This window comes from Drosophila navojoa, chromosome 5 (assembly GCF_054131105.1).
Source record: "Drosophila navojoa isolate 15081-1374.11 chromosome 5, UAZ_NAV_1.0, whole genome shotgun sequence".
NCBI lineage: Eukaryota > Metazoa > Arthropoda > Insecta > Diptera > Drosophilidae > Drosophila > Drosophila navojoa.
This window is the reverse complement of record NC_142893.1, coordinates 25,355,870-25,379,135: the sequence shown is the minus strand read 5'-3', so window position 1 is coordinate 25,379,135 and position 23,266 is coordinate 25,355,870. Positions and strand designations below refer to the sequence as shown.

At 37.6% G+C, this 23,266-nt stretch overlaps 1 protein-coding gene and 1 long non-coding RNA gene across 2 annotated transcripts in view; both read left to right on the top strand.

Annotated features, from left to right (window-relative positions):
- The first annotated feature begins 504 nt into the window (after positions 1-504).
- LOC149091252 (uncharacterized) overlaps positions 505-23,266 on the top strand; it is a 36,790-nt gene continuing 14,028 nt past the window's right edge. Inside the window, exon 1 of the long non-coding RNA XR_016196949.1 lies at positions 505-773. This is a non-coding gene — a long non-coding RNA (uncharacterized LOC149091252). The remainder of the gene's footprint in view (positions 774-23,266) is intronic.
- LOC149091253 (uncharacterized) lies at positions 3,227-3,605 on the top strand. Its single transcript, XM_089262488.1, has one exon. It carries the CDS (start codon positions 3,388-3,390, stop codon positions 3,547-3,549), a length of 162 nt encoding a protein of 53 aa, XP_089118614.1. The 5' UTR covers positions 3,227-3,387; the 3' UTR covers positions 3,550-3,605.

Below are 23,266 nucleotides of genomic sequence, written 5' to 3'. Positions count from 1 at the left end.
TATAAGCTCGATAACCGCGCTGTATACATGGATATTCTAAAAAAGTTCAAGTCTCTAGGTCTTATATCTTCTGAGATCGGCGCTTTCAAACATACAGACAGACGTCCGTCTGCTATATCAACTCAGCTCGTCGCCCTAATCAAGAATATATATACCTTGTGGCGTCTGCCACGCCTTCTTCGGACTGTTACATACATTTCAACAAAACCTTTATACCCTGATTTCCCATTTTCAATGGGCTCAGGGTATGAAAATACTGCTACAAATGGTCAACAATTTAATTCCTCATTAAAAATCAAAGGTCAAATTTACCATTAATTCGGCTCATTGCTACCAATGCCAAACGAACCTTATAACTGCAAACACTTATAGTAAATTAGTTATTTTGTATTTAAGAACAAAATATTCCCTAGAAATAATGGATATGGCAAAGCAATGTTTGCTGGGTCAGCTAGTATATACATATCTTCTATCTTCTATATATAAAAGAGAGTTGTGAAAAGTTTTCCAGCACTTATAAGTCGAGATCTGGTGGACCAATTTTCATGGTTTTTGATTTGTTGGATTTGTCTCCGCTACGAGTAGGATAGTAGACCTTAAAAATACTGAAAAAATTTGACGAATACTTGAAAAACGCGGTTTTTCCCCTAAAGATTCAAATTTCTATTGATACTCAGTAGGCTTGATAACAGTGACAGTTTTCGGCCCTGCTCTCATATTATACAATAGTATAGAAGTAAATAAACAAATGTAGTCAGTCAGTCTACGGCACAGTCTCGGGCGAACCTGACTATTCATAAAAAAGCACATTTGATAAAAATAACGCGCGTGCATACAGAAAGTTCAGTTATTTGTTTGTCTCAAACATAAATTTGTGTAAATTATTTATATTTATATTTCTCGATTTTGTGCGAGGGCATATTCAGTATTACTATTAATAAAAATGCTGCGTCCTAGACGTTGCAATTAGACAACGGAATATCGCGAGTCAATTATCTGACGAAGAACGAGAAATCGCCCGAGAAAGGCGCCGCGTTAGTATCCAGCAAAGAAGAGCCTTAATTCGTGCTTCTCAAAGAGAGGCAGCCCGTGAAACGGCAATAAGAAATGGTTCAAGCATTTTATTATCTGGCGATTTTCGACACACTACCTGTAATTCCAAGATCTACTGCTGCCGACGAAATAAACGCTTGCCTCAAAGCATAAAATCTGTGGCGATATGTAACCAAACTTCAACTGTCTGTATATATGAGAGTTGCATTGTTGAACGATCTATTTGCTGATGATTTCTCAAAGCAATTGCTGAATATCGGTAATGGCCGTATTCCTGTTGACGAATCGAGTGGCTTGATTTCATTTCCTCAAAATTTTTGCAATTTCGTCTCATTAAAAGATGAGCTTATCAACAAAGTATTTCCGAATATCATATATCACAATATCATATCATATCCACAAAAATACTAAATGGTTAAGTGAGCGAGCATTTTTGGCGGCTAAAAATAAAGAGATTTTAAAATCGTTGGTACTCTGTATTCATTCAAATCTACCGACTGTGTAACAAACGCAGAAGAAGCCACTAATTATCCAAATGAATTTTTGAACTCCTTGGATGTGCCTAGTTTACCACCGCACAATTTACAACTGAAGGTTGGCTCTGTAGTTATCATGCTTAAAAATTTAAACCAACCAAAACTGTGCCATGGAACGCGTTTGGTGATAAGAAAACTGATGAGCAATATGATTCACGCGTCGATACTCAAAGGAAAATTTAAAGATGAGGAAGTTCTTATTCCCAGGATTCCGATGATCCCAACAGATATGCCCTTTGAGTTTAAACGAATTCGATTCCCGATTCGTCTTGCCTTCGCCATGACTTTCAACAAATCACAGGGCCAATCTTTGACTATTTGTGGCCTCAATCTAGAAAATGCGTGTTTTTCTTATGGTCAATTGTACGTGGCATGCTCACGTGTTGGCAAACCATCCGCATTATTTGTTCTTGCACCTGACCAAAAAACAAAGAATGTCGTTTACCACAAGGTGCTTGCATGAAAATCCGATTAATAATTTAATCAGAGTGTATCAATTTACCTAGAAATAATGGATAGGGCAATGCAACGTTTGCCGGGCCAGCTAGTCTATATTACATATGTATGTATGTATATAATAAAAACAGCCTAAAAGTAGACTCTCCGCTGGGAGCAAGAAGCGATATAGCGCAGCGGAACGCAAGCAGAGTCTTTGTGACATGACTAAGCAGTTGGAACTGTTCCCAAACTATGACTTGCTCAAGACCAAAAAGAATCCATGTAAATTTTGCTGTGCAAATTGTTTATAGTGAAAAAATTAAGCAAACTCTATAGTTTTATGTCCAAATTTTTAAGCGGTAAGTTAACGCCTTTAAGGCCAAGCCTCATATTCGATGTCGCAAAAACCTCTTTACAGGGGGCAAATTACAACAGCTTGCAGGCTTAATCTTTAAAGGAGATATAATTAAATTAGTAAAATAACTAGAGAGGGGTTTTAATCGATAATAAAATATCGGGAAGATTTGTCGATTTTTGGAAAAAAAAACTCGATATGCGCATGGTATACATGGACCTAAGGAATATATCAAGAATATATATACTTTGTGGGGTTTGCCACGCCTCCTTATGCCTTATTATTTCAACTTTTAACATTTAGTATCTGACAGTTTTTTACTTTAGCGATATTTTTGAATTTTATATATTCCTTGTCTTTGAATTGGCATATCAAGGAAAATTTTTTAGAAGTAATCTGGAAAACTACTAAAAGTTTATAGGTTCGATGCAAAGATGTAAAAATTGTATGGAAAGCCTTTTAATTTATTAATTAATTAATTTGCTATCCCTATTTTATGTTTGAATCTAATTCAGCTTTGGCTCCAAATAAAATTTAATTCGGCCACCGCATTTATCTGAAATGGAATATCAAATTTGGACAGATTGGATTAGGAATTGGCGGAAATCTGTAAAGCGATTATCTGCACACACGCCCTCCCACGCATGGACACATCCAGAAGCACGCATCCACAAGTTCGGAATATAAATGCAAATACAATTGCGACTGTCGGTCTTAAATTAATTTCATTTCGAGGATCCACCAAATGATGTAAGCTTCTGTGTGACTTTTTCTGTCGCATTAAATTGATTTTATCAGCTAGGCTGAATCAATATTTGGGTATGGGCGGGTCAATGCCAGCATCGTCCGATGCGCCAGCTCACCTGCGAAGACTGACAACTGTGTAAATATGCCCAGCTTTCGATTGGCTATAAAAAGTCGCTGACCATTGGCATTTGCAGCATTTAGAGCGTTGCGCACTTCAAAGCTTACTGCAAAATATTTTTCGAATTTACATTGCTCAACATGAATACGTTGATGATGATGTTCTATGTAATGGCCGTCTCGTTGCTGCTGTTGCTCATCACACCGCTCGCTGAGTCCACAATCGTTTTCTTCGCCTGCCTGTACAATTTGAACATCTGTCCTTTCCGCGCGACGACTTTGAGAATGGAAGAGAGTACATAAAATAAAGATAGCATCAAATGTATTTCTGGCGTTAAATATAATTATAAATGAATAAAGCTTCATATTCAATCATTCTAGGTAACGAAAACAGTCTATTGAAATTAAATTTATTGAACCCAAAAAAATTGTTCAATCGCGTCAAAATAGACACACTCCAAATGAAATAGAACCAATTTTTAAGAACTAATGAAAAGTAAACAAGTAAGAAACAAGTGCTTGACTAGATGCATTTAGTACGGTTCAAAATTTCAATTTCGAAATATTTCCAAACATAAATTAAATTAAAAACTTATTACTTCATACACTGAAAAATATAGATATGAACTATAAACTCAAAATATACATATGTATGTACATACATATGAACGCGTATGAGCGCTCTCTTTAGTTCAGCCCGTTTTAGGCTTGTCCTCTATGTAACTTAACATATACATACAAACATAAACATATGCATGTATGTATATTGCGAAAATTTAATTTGAGCACGGGTTTTCTTGTTACTGGCTGCAATTGGGATAAATAAAAATTTTGAAACACTTCAATTTTCGAAAGAAATAGATTCATTCAGTATAAGCTCATTGTGAATGATTTGGAATTTTAAAAAATTTGAATAAATAAACTAGCAAAATGTTTGGACAATTGACAAACGCACGTGCAGCAGCCGCAACACATAAATTCTAACTTATTCATATTCATATTTATACTCATTCACGAAAGTGAAATGTGTATATTGGTTTTGTGCAATGTTCGTCTTGCTATCCGTCCGTCTGTCCGACTGTCCGTACGAACGCAGTTTATTTCGGCGCTATTGAAGCTACTCGTGCATGTGTGGACGTGGGCAATCGGAAAATGCATATTCCGATATATCAGAAATCATATTAGTTGAAGAGCTAGAAAGCTGAAATTTGGAATGTAGATCCGCGTCGACCATCCCAGATCACGAGCTATGGCTGATATATCTACGGCCATTGGGGATAAAACTGTATCTCCTGGAGTTTTTAAGCAACACCGTTAACACCGTTGCACATGAGTTAATGTTATGATTCAATAAAGATTGATGAAAAAATTTTATGCCTACGCTCTTTAGGAGCGTGGCAAATCGGACCTGAAGATATGTGATTTTTCTAATTCTGCTATATTTTACCTTACTTGTTTTTATTATGAATATGTATACCGTGTATGCAATAGTATGAGAATTTACTTGGTGAATAACTTCGTTTGTAAACATACGATCTTAATGAATTTTTCAGGGCGTAATTATCAAAATGTGTGTACATTTCAAAGCAAAAGTCTCTAGTAATTGAAATAAAAATTTTTTACAAAATGGGGGCGAAGGGGGCGTGCTATCTAAAATCTGTTGATTACAAAAGGTTTGTATTCTTTATATGTATATACACAGTAAATCTGAAATCTCTACGTCTAATAGTATTCCAATGAGGCTCAAAAAACAAAATCAGTTTCTCCATTATTCCCGATAAAAAAGTTATCGGATGAGTTATCGAAAAAATAAAGCAAACTCGTACTGTGTATGGTATACACGAGTACGCACACAAAATTTCTCTCTAGCTCTTATATCTTCTGAGATCTCGGCGTTCATACGGATAGACGGACGGACGGACGGACAGACGGACAGGGCTATATCGACTCACCTCGTCGTGCTGATCAAGAATATATATACTTTATGGGGTCTGCGATGATTTCTTCTGCTATTACATACTTTTTCACAAAAACATACCCTGATTTCCCATTTTCAATGGGTTCAGGGTATAATAAAGTAATTTTTTTGAAATATTGAAAACAATCGAGCTTTGAAATATCGAACTTTATATTTTTCAGTTTCGAGTTCCAGATCAGCAAAACATATTGATACGCGAAAAAAAACTTCGGGTTCTTCAACGGTTTTAATTGTGCCTTTAATTTTACATAATACAAGACGTACAACTTCATTATACAGCGACTTTTATGCTTTCAAACTCGTTTCTAAAGATTTGCCGAAGAAATAGTCTGATCAGAGGCTTCTTTGGCAAAAATGCCTACAGGATAAACAGTACTTTCCATAATCTATCATATGCAGTCATTCATAGTTATCAGCTACTTTATGTTCCTGCTGCATTTTTTTCATATAGATTTATACTTTGGAAAAAAACGGCTTTTGCTTTATTAATATTTTTGTGGAATAATCTCGAAAAACTCATCATCAGCAGCAACAGCAGTTTTCCAATACGTGTGCACACATACATTCAAACATCTTCTAGCACATTCTTAGAATCACATCAGCAGTTAGTTTCGTTTAGTTCTGCTAGATGGCGTTGCATCAGTGAATCTATTTCAGTTTTGACATTGCAAACCCGAATAGTGAAGTGGCGTCATGGTAGAGGGCGCGGCGCTCGATCGCGAGGCCTTTGGTTCGAATCCTGCTGGGCGTATTGTAGTTTTCTTTTAATTGCTTCAAAACTTTTATGTATTTGATTAAATTTCTTATATTTTTTCAAAAATCGAAATTGAAATTTTAACCTACTATATGTACGTTTTTATACCCTGAACCCATTGAAAATGGGAAATCAGGGTATAATGGTTTTGTTAAAATGTATGTAACAGGCAGAAGGAGGCGTGGCAGACCCCACAAAGTATATATATTCTTGATCAGGGCGACGAGCTGAGTCGATTTAGCCCTGTCCGTCTGTCTGTCCGTCCGTCCGTCCGTCCGTCCGTCCGTCCGTCCGTCCGTCCGTCTGTCCGTATGTTTGAACGCGTCGATTTCAGAAGATATAAGAGCTAGAGACTTCAACTTTTTTTTAAAATGTCCGTATATATCACGCGCAGATCGAGTTTATCACTAAAAAACGATAACTCATTCCGATACTTTTTTATCGATAAAAAACCTTATCGAAGATCAGTTAAAAAATTATATCTCCTACATCTTTCAAGCTACAGTCTCCAAATTTAAAATGTATATTAAGACGCATGTCATACAATTTCGGTTTTTGTTAAAATTTACCCCCCACCCCTAAATCCACCCCCTCACCCTCATCTTTGTAAAAGTCGTATATCAAATACTAGAGACTTGTGATTCGGTATACACATACATTTTAACATTATGATTACGTTCTGAAAGTTTCATTACGATCGTACGTCTAGAAATTAAATTATTCAACAAATAAGTTCTCATAATATTGCCAACACTGCAGCGCAACCCAAGCGAAATCGCCTGTATATGTGAGTGTGTGTGTGTGCGTGTATTTGTTTGCATGAGTGCGTGTGTGGGTGCTAATTATTATTGAAATATCAGTTGCTTGTAGGGTTCAGGGGATCTCGTAGTCGAGCAGTCTCGACTAGAGCTTTCTTACTTGTTATTAGTTTGGTTGTTCTTGCACATGCTTAAAGTCACATCAGCAGTTAGTTTGGCTTAGATTTGGTAGATGGCGCTGCAGCAGTGAATCTATTTCAGTTTTGACATTGAAAATCAGAACAGAAGGGTGGCGTCAAGGTAGAAAGCGCGGCGCTTGATCACGAGATCTCGGGCTCAAACCCAGAGCGTGTCGTAATTCTTTATTTTAATTGTTTCAAAATGTTTTTATATTTAATTAAATGAGTTTTCTATTTCATTTATATTTTTAAATACATCGAAATTGAAATTTGAACCATACTAAATGTGCTTTTCTATTAGTTTGGTTCAGGGTAGTATCTAGTCGAGCGCTCTCGACTAGAGTTTTCTTACTTGTTTTTTATACCCTGAACCCATTGAAAATGGGAAATCAGGGTATAATGTTTTTGTGTAAAAGTATGTAACAGGCAGAAGGAATCATCGCAGACCCCACAAAGTATATATATTCTTGATCAGCACGATGAGCTGAGTCGATATAGCCCTGTCCGTCTGTCCGTCCGTCCGTCCGTATGAACGCCGAGATCTCAGAAGATATAAAAGCTAGAGAGCTGAAATTTTGTGTGCATACTCGTGTATACCATACGCAGTACGAGTTTGCTTTATTTTTTCGATAACTCATCCGATAACTTTTTTATCGAGAATAATCGAAAAATTGATTTTGTTTTTTGAGCCTCATCGGAGTACTATTAGATGTAGAGACTTCAGATTTACTGTGTATATATAGATGATGAATACAAACATTTTGTAATCAACAGATTTTGGATACCACGCCCCCTTCGCCCCCAATTTGTAAAAAACGTATTTCAAGTACTAGAGACTTGCGCTTTGGAATGTACACACATTTTGACCATATAATTACGCCCTGAAAGTTTCATTAAGATCGTATGTTTACAAGAGAAGTTATTCACCAAGTAAATTCTCATACTATTGCCCACATTGCAGCGCAGCCCAAGCGCAGTCGCTGCTTATTGCGCAGTTAGCAGAGCGCGGGCGCGTGAGGGTGGATGCATGTAAATGTATGTGTGCGTGCATAAAAGAAGTGCAGAATGATAAGAATATCAGCTTGGAGGGTTCAGGGTATCTCCTAGTCGAGCAGTCTCGACTAGAGTCTTCTTACTTGTTTTTTTAAGTTTTTTTTCAATTAACATGGCTGATCAGTTCAGAGTGGCAATAAAACGCATTCCTTAAATCTACCTAATGAATATATACATATGTATGTACATATGTATGTACATATACATATGTATGTACATATGTATGTATATTAGTGCAAAGACTATTGAAGCAATTTATAGTTACAGTGATATTTTTGTAAGTATTTAGGACACAAAATTTAATATATATATAACTTTCGGGTAAATATTATTAGTTAATGAGTTTTTTATTTAATTTATATTTCTAAACATATCGAAATTGAAATTTCGAATTGTACTAATTAGTTGTACACGGTCCCATAAGTACTTCAGACCTTTAAGAATAGGAATAGCTTTGCAATAAAAGTAAATGGCGTTTCAAAGTCAACGTTGTCAATATATATTTACATATATATATAGATACTATTCTAATAATCCAGGTATTGAACTCAGTAGTAGTCTATTAATTACAGTGTTCGAAAGTGGTGTTGAAAACTGCTGCCTAAGGGTCGCTATGGAATTTCTTGTCAAGCTATTAAGTTTCCAGAAAAACAAAGCAAACTTTTCTTCATTGAACGCTATTAAGGGTTGCGGCCACCAGAGTTCAGTTAAGTTCTAAGTTCTGTTTAAGCTGGGCAAAGCTTCGAGTTCAGTAATGAGTAATGTTATGCGACAGTGCCTTGGCCACATTGGAAAAGGCTCGGTTTCGCATTCGGTTTTGGGTTCAGGTTCGGGTACGGAGTTTGGGCTTGTGTGAATTACATAAGCACCGCACGTAGCAGCGTAGAAAATACAAGCATTCCCGTTCAGCTGGCTTTGATGCGCTTTGCACTTAATTAGGTAAAATAACTAATGATAGAACCTTTGCATTCGACATTCTATCAAAACACCGAGTACTCATCGAAGTGAAAGAGTTTCCATTTGACTTCAGATGACTCTACTTGAATTTCCAAGCCCCAAAGCGACACAGCTACCCAGCTACCCAGCAGAAGCCACTTGTCCGCTCACTAATTACTATTCCCATTTATTATACCCTGAACCCATTGAAAATAGGAAATCAGGGTATAATGGTTTTGTTGAAATGTATGTAACAGGCAGAAGGAGGCGTGGCGATCCCACAAAGTATATATTCTTGATCGAGCTGAGTCAATTTGGGCCTGTCCGTCTGTCCGTATGTATGAACGCGTCGATCTCAGAAGATATAAGAGCTAGAGACTGCAAAAATTATTTCAAAATGTCCGTATATAGCGCGCGCATATCGAATTTATCAGTAACAAAACGATCACTCATTCCGATATTTTTTTGTCGTTAAGAAACCTTATCGAAGATCAGTTATGATATCTCCCACATCTTTAAAGCTAGAGTCTCCAAATATAAAACATATATTAAGACGCATTTTATACAATTTCGGTTTTTGTTAAGATTTATCCCCCACCCCTGTTTCCACCCCCCCATCATCATATTTGTAAAAGACGTATTTCAAATACTAGAGACTTGTGCTTTGAAATATATACACACATTTAAACAATATGATTACTTTCTGAAAGTTTAATTAGGATCGTAAGTACGGGGTGGATATAGGGATGGGGGTAAATAACAAAAACCGAAACTGTATAAAATGCGTCTTAATATATATTTAAAATTTGGACAGTCTAGCTTGAAAAATATGGGAGATATAATTTTTAAACTGATTTTCGATAAGGTTTTTTATCGATAACAAAATAACGGGACGAGTTATCGATTTTTAGTGATAAACTCGATATGGGCGCGTTATGTACGGACATTTAAAAAAAATTTGAAGTCTCTAGCTCTTATACACTGCGCGTCATCAGGTTAGCGCCCCCCTTCACACTCATCTTCTTTTGCTTTTTTCTCTTTTCCTATTGCACGCAACTTCGTAGTTTTTGTTTTGATTTTGTTGTCTCTCATAATAAAATCAAGCGCGAGAGAAGAACCGTTATATTTTATTTTTATACCCTGAACCCATTGAAAATGGAAAATCAGGGTATAATGGTTTTGTTAAAAGTATGTAACAGGCAGAAGGAGGCGTGGCAGACCCTACAAAGTATATATATTCTTGATCAGCACGACAAGCTGAGTCGATTTGACCCTGTCTGTCCGTCCGTCCGTCCGTCCGTCTGTCCGTATGTATGAACGCGTCGATCTCAGAAGATATAAGAGCTAGAGACCTCAACTTTTTTTTAAAATGTCTGTATATATCGCGCGCATATCGAGTTTATCACTAAAAACCGATAACTCATTCCGATACTTTTTTATCGATAAAAAACCTTATCGAAGATCACTTAAAAAATTATATCTCCTACATCTTTCAAGCTAGAGTCTCCAAATTTAAAATGTATATAAAGATGTATTTTATACAATTTCGGTTTTTGTTAAAATTTATTTATAAATTCACCCCCTCACCCTCATCCTTGTAGAAGTCGTATATCAAATACTAGAGACTTGAGCTTCGGTATACACATACATTTATACATCATGATTACGTTCTGAAAGTTTCATTACGATCGTACGTCTAGAAATTAAATTATTCCACAAATAAGTTCTCATTATATTGCCAACACTGCAGCGCAACCCAAGCTCAATCGCCTGTATATGCATGTGTGTAGGTGTGTGTGTGCGTGTGTTTGTTTGTATGCGTGTGTGTGTGTGTGTGTGTGTGTGCGTGTGTATGTGCGAATTATTATTGAAATATCAGTTGCTCGAAGGGTTCAGGGGATCTCGTAGTCGAGCAGTCTCGACTAGAGCTTTCTTACTTGTTTATTCTTCTTTTTTTCGCAAAGAATGCGTGCACTTATTTTGCGTCATCAGATTAGCGCCCCCAAATGCAATTTTAGTTATCTTGCTTATTTTGCCAAGTACAGACACCAAATTTTTTGGGAAGCTCAAAGTATTCAATATCTTTAAATAAATGTACAGTATGGGTAAAAAACAGTTTTATCTTTTGATGAAAAATCAAAGATTGAGGCATACTTTGATTCTGGATTATCCTTCCAATAAATTGCTGAAAAAACAGGAAGACACAGGAAAACAATTGGCAATTTTCTTAAAAATAAGGAAAACTATGGAAAAAACTTTAAAGGCGGCAATAATCAAGTGATTTCATAAGCAGATAGAACAGCAATAGTTCGGGAAGCTTCGAATTCCCATGACTCAACCACTAAGATTAGGGAAAAAACCGGTGTTAAGACGAGCTTATCAACGGTCCAAAGAGTAATTAAGAAAGCTAATAACATAAAGAGACTGAAATTAAAAAAAAAGCACCACTCAATATGCTGAGAAAAGAAATGCGCATAAGTTTTGCCAGAGCGCACATGACGTGGTCTACCCAATGGCAGTATGTTGTTTTTTCAGATGAAAAAAATTTAATTTGGAAGGACCTGATGGCTATAATTATTATTTCCATGACCTACGCAAAGAAGAACATCACTTGGACCGGTTACACAGCCGGGTGGGAGGGGTTATGGTCTGGGGAGCAATATCTTACTACGGCACATGCAAGCTTCAATTTTTGACATCGCGTATGAACGCACAGGACTATAACATCGTTTTAAAAACTGCTTTTCCACATTTCCAAAACATTTTTCAAAACATGCAGTGGACTTTCCAGCACGATAATGCCCCAATTCACACCGCCCGATCCGTGAAGTCCTGGATCCAGGGCCAAAAAGTTGATCTCATGGAGTGGCCACCATACTCACCCGACCTTAATATCATCGAAAACGTCTGGGGATGGTTGGTCAGGAAAGTATATGAGTCCGGAAGGCAATATAGTACAAGGACAGAGTTAATCAAAGGTATTGAACACGCTTGGTCAACCATATCCTTGAATTATACTGAACAACTTTATAATTCCATTACTAATCGAATTTTTGAAGTAATTTTAAACAATGGCGGCACTACGCACTACTAATATTACTTAAAAATAACACTAGCTTAAAATACCGGTGTTATTTTTGGTCATTAGCTTAAATAAATTGAATTTAATGCAGATTTTTGTTACATATTTTTTGTACATTTTACAAAAAAAATTATTAAAAAATAAGCCTTATTGTTACAGTAGCCATTCTTTTTGTATTTTAAAGAGAAATAAATGGAGTATAATATAAAAAAATTTCAAAGATGGAGCTCTGATGGTTTATATTTTATTGAGCTTTGAGGTTGATTGTAAAGGGGGGCGCTAACCTGATGACGCGCAGTGTATCTTCTGAAATCGACACGTTCAAAAATACGGCCAGACGGACAGACAGACAGACGGACAGGGCCAAATCGACTCAGCTCGTCGTTTAAATATTAGTTGCTCGAAGGGTTCAGGAGATCTCGTAGTCGAGCTGTCTCGCCTAGAGCTTTTATACTTCTTTTTTTGTGAGCTTGTTGGGGAGTCGATTTAGCCCTGTCCGTCTGTTTGTCCGTCCGCATGCATGAACGCATCGATCTTAGAAACTCTGTAGTTTGAGTAGCCCTTTCTAAATTGCCATGGGTTGGAAATTTATTCACATGTTTTAGCATGCAGCAAAACTAAGCATCATTCAAAATGTATAAATGATGCTTAATTTTGCTGCATGTTAAAACATGTGAATAAATTTCCTACACGCCGCAGGCGCATTTGGAGCCCGAAAGGCAGAAGAGGCCTAAGAAGCAAGTAGTGAATATCGAGACGAGACCCCAATCAGCAAAATTACATTTTACTTCCCACAACGTAGCGAAACGCAGACACCCCACCAATATATGCAAATGTAAAAAATTACGATTGGAGCACACAAATTATCAGCCACATGAATTTCTGAATGAATTTATGAATTTATACCCTGAACCCATTGAAAATGGGAAATCAGGGTATAATGGACTTGTAAAAAGTATGTAACGCACAGAAGGAATTATCGCAGACCCCATAAAGTATATATGTATGTATATTTTTTATCATGCTCGTCCGTATGAGTGCGTCGATCTCAGAAGGCTAAAATTTGGCATGCATATTCGTGTATATCAACCGCAGTACAAGCACTAACCAGAGTTTAGTGTTTGAATATCAGCTTAAAGGGTTCAGGGTATCTCCTAATCGAGAAGTCTCTATTAGAGCTTTTTTACTCGTTTCAAAAGTTATAAAGAAAACAAGTAAGAACGTTGCAGTCGGGCATTACCAACTGTAGAATACTCATTCACATCCCATTAGCAATTTAGTAGCTAAATTTAGCTCTAATACTATAGAAAATTCAGTTTTTGCCGATTTGCCACGCCTACTGGGATTTCTAGCTCTTATACGTTAGGAGATATAATTTTTTGCGACTTGCCACGCGTCCTGTGGGCGGACTTGTATCTGCCAAAGCTTTTTGCTTTTGGGTGGTCAGCTTAAGTATATATACCAAACTTAAGGTCTCTAGCATCAATAATGTCCAAAATATAGCAGAATTTTAAGAATCAATATATTGTATATCTTCATAAACGATTTGCCCCGTAGACACAAAATTACACCCTGAACCCATTCAAAATGGGAAATCAGGGTATAATGGTTTTGTTGAAATGTATGTAACAGACATAAAGTATATATCTTGAGAAGGGCGACGAGCTGAGTCGATTCAGACCTATCCGCTAGAGTCGCCATATTTCAAATGTAAATGTATGTATACGTTCTTTATAGAATTTCGATTTTTTTTTTGTAATTTACCGCCACTTCCCCATATCCAGCCCCTTATCCATATCTTTGTAACAGGCGAATCTCAAATACTAGAGACTTAAGCTTTGGCATATGCACACATTTTAACGTTATGATCACAATCTGCAAGTTTCATGGAGATAGTCCAATTAAACAATAAAATTCCCATAATAAGCCCACACTGCAGTGCACTGCAGCCAATGCATGTTTATGCGTGAGTGCGCATACTGAAATATCAGTTGGTCGAAAGGTTGAGGGGATTTCGTAGTCGAGCAGCCTCGACTAGACATTTTCTACTTGTTCTTTCATTAATCATTATTGAATCATAACATTAGCTCACGTGAAAAATTTCAACTTTGAATTACTAGGAGATACAGTTTTATCCGATTTTCCACACCCCTAAGATATATCCAAAATAGCTTGTTGACTTGGGTAGTCGGCACGAATCTACATTCCAAATTTCATCGCTCTAGCTCGTCTACTAATATTACTTTTGGTATTAGTGGGCCGATCGGGAATATATATTGTGAGTTGGAGATATATACAATTAGGTGCTCCAAGACGGACAAGGCGGACATTGCACAAAACCAATATACTCATTTCACTTGCGTAAATGGGTATAACAACAATCTAGCTTTAAGCTAAATGTAGTAATTTGGAAGCAAGGTATATATTGAATGATTGTAAAAATACGATCACTCATTGCGATATTTTTATACCCTGAACCCATTGAAAATGGGAAATCAGGGTATAATGGTTTTTTTTTTTAAATGTATGTAACAGGCAAAAGGAGGCGTGGCAGACCCCACAAAGTATATATATTCTTGATCAGGACGACAAGCTGAGTCGATTTGGCCCTGTCCGTCTGTCTGTCCGTCCGTCCGTCCGTCCGTCCGTATGTATGAACGCGTCGATTTCAGAAGATATAAGAGCTAGAGACTTCAACTTTTTTTTAAAATGTCCGTATATATCACGCGGATATCGAGTTTATCACTAAAAAACGATAACTCATTCCGATACTTTTTTATCGATAAAAAACCTTATCGAAGATCACTTAAAAAATTATATCTCCTACATCTTTCAAGCTAGAGTCTCCAAATTTAAAATGTATATAAAGATATATTTTATACAATTTCGGTTTTTGTTAAAATTTACCCCCCACCCCTAAATCCACCCCCTCACCCTCATCTTTGTAAAAGTCGTATATCAAATACTAGAGACTTGTGATTCGGTATACACATACATTTTAACATTATGATTACGTTCTGAAAGTTTCATTACGATCGTACGTCTAGAAATTAAATTATTCAACAAATAAGTTGTCATTATATTGCCAACACTGCAGCGCAACCCAAGCGCAATCGCCTGTATATGTGAGTGTGTGTATATGCGTGTGTTTGTTTGTATGCGTGTGTGTGCGTGTGTTTGTTTGTATGCGTGTGTGTGTGTGAGTGTTTGCTAATTATTATTGAAATATCAGTTGCTTGTAGGGTTCAAGGGATCTCGTAGTCGAGCTGTCTCGACTAGAGCTTTCTTACTTGTTATACCCTGAACCCATTGAAAATGGCAAATCAGGGTATAATGGTTTTGTTAAAATGTATGTAACAGGCAGAAGGAGGCGAGGCACACCCCACTAAGTACATATATTCTTGATCAGGGCGACGAGCTGAGTCGATTTAGCCCTGTCTGTCTATCCGTCCGTCCGTATGTTTGAACGCGTCGATTTCAGAAGATATAAGAGCTAGAGACTTCAAATTTTTTTAAATGTCCGTACATAGCACGCGCACTTCGAATTTATCATTAAAAATCGATAACTCATCCCGTTATTTTGTTATCGATGAAAAACGTTATCGAAAATAAGTTATAAAATTATACCTCCCACATCTTTAAAGCTAGAGTCTCCAAATATAAAACATATATTAAGACGCATTTTATACTATTTCGATTTTTGTTAAAATTTACCCCTTATCCCTATATCCACCCCCTCACCATCATATTTGTAAAATGCGTATTTCAAATACTAGAGACATGTGCTTCGGTATATACATACATGAATATTATTGTAACGTTATGAAAGTTTCATTATGATCGTACGTCTAGAAATTAAATTATTCAACAAATAAGTTCTCAAAATATATCCAACACTGTAGCGCAACCCAAGCGCAATCGCCTGTATATGTATGTGTGTGTGTGCTTGTGGTTGTTTGCGTGTGTGTGTGCTTGTGTTTGTATACACGTGTGTGTGTGTGTGTGTGTGTGTGTGTTTTTTTTTATATGCGTTTATTAACAGTTTTTATAATTATACAGGTGTGTGTGTGTGTGTCTGTGTGTTTTTTTTTTTATATTCGTTTATTAACAGATTTTATAATTATACAGGTGCAAGTTGCGTGGTGGCTAGGATAGTGCGCGATGCTTGCGGGACGGCCGTAAAGCATTGCTTCGCAAGCACTGTGCGCTACCTTAGCCTGGGACAGCTCGACTTCTCATTCGCTCGACTCTGCGGAGCTCCATCATCACTGTGGCCGCGAAGGTGCTTGTTAGTTCCCAAGCTTCCTCCGATTCCAGCATGGTGTTGACAATGTTGTCCGCTCTGATGGAGCGGCCCACTGCCTCTTCCAGACGACGCCTCTCCTCCAGGAACCGTCCACATTCGAAAAGAATGTGGTTGGCGTCTTCCACGCGCCCTCGCTCGCACCAGGGGCACTCGTCAGATTCCTCGTGGCCAAAGCGCTTCAAATAGCTCCGAAAGCATCCATGTCCCGAGAGGATCTGCGTAAGGTAGTAGTTTACCTCGCCGCGTCATCGGAGATAGTCCTGAAAGCGCAGCTGACTCTGATTGCGCTCAGTCTGTAGACCGCGCAAATGCCCCGGCTGTAGCTCGGCGTTGCCATCGCTCTTGCCCATATGGGCGCAGCATAGAGGATGACGGACCTAATGACGCTCATTAGAAGGAGACGTCGTTGCTGTTTAGGTCCCCGCGTGTTAAGCATAATTCTCGAGAGAGCTCTACAAGAATCAGCTGCCTTTTTTTGCACATACTCTAAGTGCTCGCGGAAAGTTAATCTTGTGTCTATCATGACACCAAGATACTTTATCGCCCTCTTTGACGCAATGGTGACGCTGCCGATCTTTATATTGGCAGTTTCCACTCTTTTGCGACTGCTGACTAGGACAACTTCAGTTTTGTGTGCCGCTAGCTCGAGCCCAGCTCCAGTCAACCAGCTTCGTATGCGATTGATACTTTCGCTGCACATATCCTCTGTATCTTTGAGCTCCTTTCCTATGGCTACGACAGCTACATCATCAGCAAAGCCGATGGTGTGCGCACCTGTTGGTAGTTCCAAGCGCAGTACGCCGTCGTACATGATATTCCATAGGAGAGGCCCCAGCACTGAGCCTTGGGGTACTCCAGCTGACACTGTATGAGTTTGGGGACCCTCACTCGTATTGTATACCAGTGTTCTTCCTCTGAAGTAACTCTTTATTGTTTCTTTAAGATATTTAGGGATATTATATTGCGACAGCGCATTCAGTATCATATCCCAACTAGCTGTATTGAAGGCATTCTTTACGTCCAGGGTCGCAATAATGCAGTATTGCTTCGTCCCATGCTTCCATCTTGTGCCATGGATGGCGGAGGTGGCCAGACCAACAACTTTGTTTAGCGCATCCGTTGTTGACCGGGCCTTCCGGAATCCAAATTGGTTTGGTGACAGGCCTCCGGCGCTAGTAATCGCAGTCTCCAGTCTGGAGCAGATCAACGTCTCTTGTATTAAACATTCGTTGAATAATTCAGCGAACGTATTAGGGTGCAAGACGAGGGCTAGCTTTAGCGCACGATTTGGGATCCCGTCCGGCCCTGGAGCAGTGTTGGTTCTAAGACCCCGGAGAGTTAATATAATTTCTTCCTCTGTGACTAAAACAATTTCAGTGCTCATTGAGCCCTGATCAGCAGACTCGGACCGAGGGGCGTGAATGGAGCTTAAACTTTCTGGAAAGAGCGTTTCCACAATCGATTTAAGCTCCAGACGATCCGTAGGCTGCACCTGTCTACCTGCGTATAGTCTTTTAACTACTATCTTATATGCCCTGCCCCAAGGGTCATATTCGGCTGAGTCGCACAACTCTAAAAAACATTCTCTTTTGCTTGCCCGAATGGCCCTCTTCAACTGTCTTCTAGCTGCCTGGTAAGCTAATTGTTTTTCTAAAAACGTAGACCTACCGCGAGCCCGTTGGTAGCTTCTTCTCGCTTGGATGCATTTGCGACGAATGTCACCTATTTGTGCATTCCACTAATACGTAGGCTCTTGTTGTCGCGTGAACTGCTTGCGGCGTAGCATACTGCTATTGCAGGCACTCTGTATTTGGGCTACCATTTGGCATGCTCTGAGTGTGTGTGTGTGTGCGTGTATATGTGCGAATTATTATTGAAATATTACTTGTTCGAAGGGTTCAGGGGATCTCGTAGTCGAGCAGTCTCGACTAGGTGGAAAGGGGTCAATACCGTCATTGATTTGGCGTCAGGGCTTTCCTCTTTCCTTTTCTTTTAAGCGCAAAAAAATTTGTAACTTTAGGCGTTACACTTGTGCGCATAATAAAATTCAGGTGCACTCACTCTAACAGCTATTAGTAGTGCTGGAAATTGCAGGTAAGGTTCTAAGTCTTAGGTGGTCTTAGCAAAGACAGCAACCTAACTACTGGAGTGAAGTTGCAGTTAGTAAAAAGTGTATACTTCCGGGCTCTCGCTGTAGTTAAGCTGCCCTCTAGTACTGGTAAGGGGTTCGTAGCTGGTGAAATCACTACTTACTAGGGTACCACCACTACTTAATTTGCTGACCCTAAGCAATGCATTTCATCATTTCGTGTTTTGTATGCAATGTCCGCAAAAAGGGTCAATCGCCACCACATTGTTAGAGCGTTAAAATGAAAAACACTCCACATTTGCCGAATTCAAGATCTTAACTGAACTCTTTATTGCTTAAAATCCTAGTTCTTATATACCTAACAGAGACTCTTAAAACTACTTCCAGTCACTGGAAGGGTGCATTTTCTCACACAAACAAGTGCCCAGATGTTTACTTAAGTGTCCCTTTTTTTGAATCTTTGGGCCCAGGCTCACGTTACATTTACATATATTAGACGCTGCATTGGTCGCTGCAACTAAGGGATGACATATTTATTACTTTGTGTCGGATAACGCGCAGGTTATTCGAGTACTGTCTCTATTTTTATTATTATGTATGTTCATGTTTGAACATTCTGCCAGGGGCCCAAAAATGTTGTGGTTGTAAAAATTTTTATTTTTTGTTCGATGACTCGCAGGTCATCCAGTATTCGCATGTTTTCAAACATTCTGCCAGAGGGGCCAAAAATATATTTGCTTTTTTGTTTTCATTTTAATATTAGTTTGATAACGCGCAGGTTATCGAATAAATTTGTTTTGTCGGATAACGCGCAGGTTATCGAGTATTTTTCTGTATATTTTTTATATTTCAAATTATATGGGACCAGGAAATGTTATAGCTTTTAATCGCCACTTTACATTACATTTTCTTATTGTATATATGATTAATATTCAATCAATCAAAATACTTATTAACATAGAAGCATGACCTGATATGTGATGAAAATGGAGCCCTTTTAATTCTATATGGCTCTCCTTCATTTGCTGTATTGCTATTTGTAAATGCTCAATTTCTTTCGTATGATTTATTCTTGACAGTGCTAATGGGTTCCAAACTATTTTTGGAACGTCAACAATCTTTCCTACGTATGAGGGTGCGATTTTCTCGTATCTTTCAGTGTGAATATCATTATTATGAGCTATTATGGTCTTATCTCCTGATCGAGCTGTGCAATCTGATTTCATTTTCAACACACCCTGTTCTGGTAATTCTATTAGTTCTTGCTGTGCTCCCTTGCATCGTACGCTTAGCTTTTCATTAATCGGTACTTTAAATAACCACCTACTTTTACCTTCCAATTCAACCCAGTATGTTTTTGAATGAACTAATGTTTGATAGATACAGTTCGCCGGTCGGTTTGGCTTGAATGGTGATATTTCGCAGCTGTTATCGTTGGCATTATCCCAGGGCCAGTTACCTTCACATATGAGCTTGTTTGGTTGCCATTTTTTGCATTTATTTAATGTGGCTTCGGCCATTAAGTGGTAAGAATCAATTTCGAAGTTATACACTAAATATTCTGTTCTTTGGTGTACCATTATCATTTGGTCGTCATTGTAGACTGGTATTGGGATAACCTTATATAAATGAGATGGGTATCTGCTGAATAGCGGAATCTTGGCGTTAACTATTATTTTGTTGTCTATAAAGGTTCCTTTCGTTGTAAGTAATTGATATATTTCTTTTTAGTTCTGTACCTGTCCTTTTCCCTGGTAAGACTAAATTCTCGGACAAACTTTCTTTTATCTTGGCTATTTCTTCCCCAAATTGGTAAGGCTTCAATATAACCGGGCTTAATCTGCTATGATTTATATCAATTAGCATATTTATTACCCCTGTTTGAATCTTGTCACATTCTTCAATTAAGGCATTTAATTGATTTGTTATCATAAAGAAATTAATTGCTTCCTTATACACATAATACGATTCTTTTAGCAATTCTGTCATATTGTCTATACGTATATTCATGTCATTGAAATGAATATTGATTTCCTCAGTGGTTCTTTTGAGTATATTTGCTGTGGAATCTATTATTGATGTCTGTTTCTCACTCAATTTTTATACCCTGAACCCATTGAAAATGGGAAATCAGGGTATAATGGTTTTGTTAAAATGTATGTAACAGGCAGAAGGAGGCGTGGCAGACCCCACAAAGTATATATATTCTTGATCAGGGCGACGAGCTGAGTCGATTTAGCCCTGTCCGTCTGTCTGTCCGTCCGTCCGTCCGTCCGTCCGTCCGTCCGTCCGTCCGTCCGTATGTTTGAACGCGTCGATTTCAGAAGATATAAGAGCTAGAGACTTCAACTTTTTTTTAAAATGTCCGTAAAAACAGCGCGCATATCGAGTTTTTCACTAAAAAACGATAACTCATTCCGATAGTTTTTTATCGATAAAAAACCTTATCGAAGATCACTTAAATAATTATATCTCTTACATCTTTCAAGCTAGAGTCTCCAAATTTAAAATGTATATTAAGATGTATTTTAGACAATTTCGGTTTTTGTTAAAATTTACCCCCCACTCCTAAATCCACCCCCTCACCCTCATCTTTGTAAAAGTCGTATATCAAATACTAGAGACTTGTGCTTCGGTATGCACATACATTTAAACATCATGATTACGTTCTGTAAGTTTCATTACGATCGTACGTCTAGAAATTAAATTATTCAACAAATAAGTTCTCATAATATTGCCAACACTGCAGCGCAACCCAAGCGCAATAGGTTATAAATTTATAACTCCTACATTTTTAGAGCTATAGTCTCCAAATTTTAAAAGTATATTCCAATGCATTTTATACAATTTCGGTTTTTGTTATATTTTGGATACCGGCTCCAAATTCACCAGAATCCCCAGTGAAGGTCAGATTCTAGTATAGCTAATTGTGAATGATTTGATTTGATGTTTTCTTTTAAATGCCAAATATTCAATAGAATATGTAGATCATATGCTGAAAGTTTCATTAAATTCGGTTTAGTCAATCGACGTTAAAAAATAACAAAATGTTTGGCCAATTAACAAACGCACGTGCTGCAGCAACAGCAGTTTTCCAATACGTGTGCACACATACATTCAAACATCTTCTAGCACATTCTTTGAATCACATCAGCAGTTAGTTTCGTTTAGTTCTGCTAGATGGCGTTGCATCAGTGAATCTATTTCAGTTTTGACATTGCAAATGAGAACAGAGAAGTGGCGTCATGGTAGAGGGCGCGGCGCTCGATCGCGAGGTCCCCGGTTCAAATCCTGCTGGGCGTATGTAGTTTTCTTTTAATTGCTTCAAAACTTTTATATATTTGTGATTAAATTTCTCTTATATTTTTTCAAAAATCGAAATTGAAATTTTAACATTTTTATTAGTTTGGTTGTTCTTGCACATTCTTAAAGTCACATCAGCAGTTAGTTTGACTTAGATTTGGTAGATGGCGCTGTAGCAGTGAATCTATTTCAGTTTTGACATTGAAAATTAAAACAGAAGGGTGGCGTCAAGGTAGAAAGCGCGGCGGCTTGATCACAAGGTCTCGGGCTCAAACCCGGAGCGTGTCGGAATTATCTTTTTTAATTGTTTCAAAATGTTTATTTATTTAATTAAATGAGTTTTCTATTTAATTTATATTTTTAAATACATCGAAATTGAAATTTGAACCATACTAAATGTGCTTTTCTATTATTTTGGTTCAGGGTAGTATCTAGTCGAGCACTCTCGACTAGAGTTTTCTTACTTGTTTTATGTTATGTTGGTTGTCTAATAAACTGACCATGTTTTCTTCCATTTGTTCTCGATCGTCTGCATCCATTATCCCCAAATAGCAAGTGATATAATGAGCCCATGAATTCGAAAGGTGCACGTTTGGTTCTTGGTTTATTTTGTAGTATAAATAGTTTGTTATTATCTTCTAATTCTGCTATTCGTCTTTTTGTATTATTTAGTATTATATTACATTGGTCCTCGAAACTCTGTAGTTTCGTACACACTGCTCTCATTTTCCCTTCTAATTCACTCCCTTTCTTTAACATGTCAAAATATGAATCTAGGTTATAGTAAATAATTAGATCCCATGATGAGGTTACTATTTCTACTTCACCCATTGGATCTAAATAGATTGCTGAGTTGTTACCTAATTTTGAAATTGTTATCTTATCGCTTTTCGTTACTTCTGCACTTGATACCTGACAGAAGAGAGCTAAGACTAGCATTGCCATTAGTACTTTTAGTCTTGATCCTCCTTTCCCTCTGCTAGATTGTCTTGTGCTTCTTAGGTCTGAGTCTTCATTTTTTAATTCACCTAGCTGACATACTTTATTGATTGGTCGTGTAACTAACCCTTCTTGAGATTTAACTTTTACGACTCTAACTTTATTGTCTTGGCCTTTGTGAACTTCTTTTATTATCCCTAGTGGCCATCTAGCAGGGTGACAATTTTCATCCTTTATTAATACTATTTGCCCTTCTTCTAAATTTGGCATCTCTTTTTTCCATTTATTTCTTTGCTGAAGGGTATATAAATAGTCATTTTTCCACTTATTCCAAAAATCTCTCCTCATTTTTTGGATCAGTTTCCATCTATCTAGGTTTCCTATTTTTTCTTCTCCTGTTGACTCCACTTCACTTACTGTGGGTCTACCTATTAAAAAATGTCCTGGAGTTAGTACTTCGATATTATCGATATCATCCCCTGTAGTGTATAGAGGTCTGGAGTTTAAGACTGCTTCAATTTGACATAATAGTGTCGTCATTTCTTCAAAGGTTAAATTGCTATCTCCTATTACTCTTTTTAAATGATATTTTACTGATTTTACTCCCGCTTCCCAGATTCCTCCAAAGTGAGGGCTTGCCGCC

Bases quoted from the DNA above. Each gene is read 5' to 3' on its own strand.
- LOC149091253 (XM_089262488.1), top strand. From the start codon at position 3,388: ATGAATACGTTGATGATGATGTTCTATGTAATGGCCGTCTCGTTGCTG.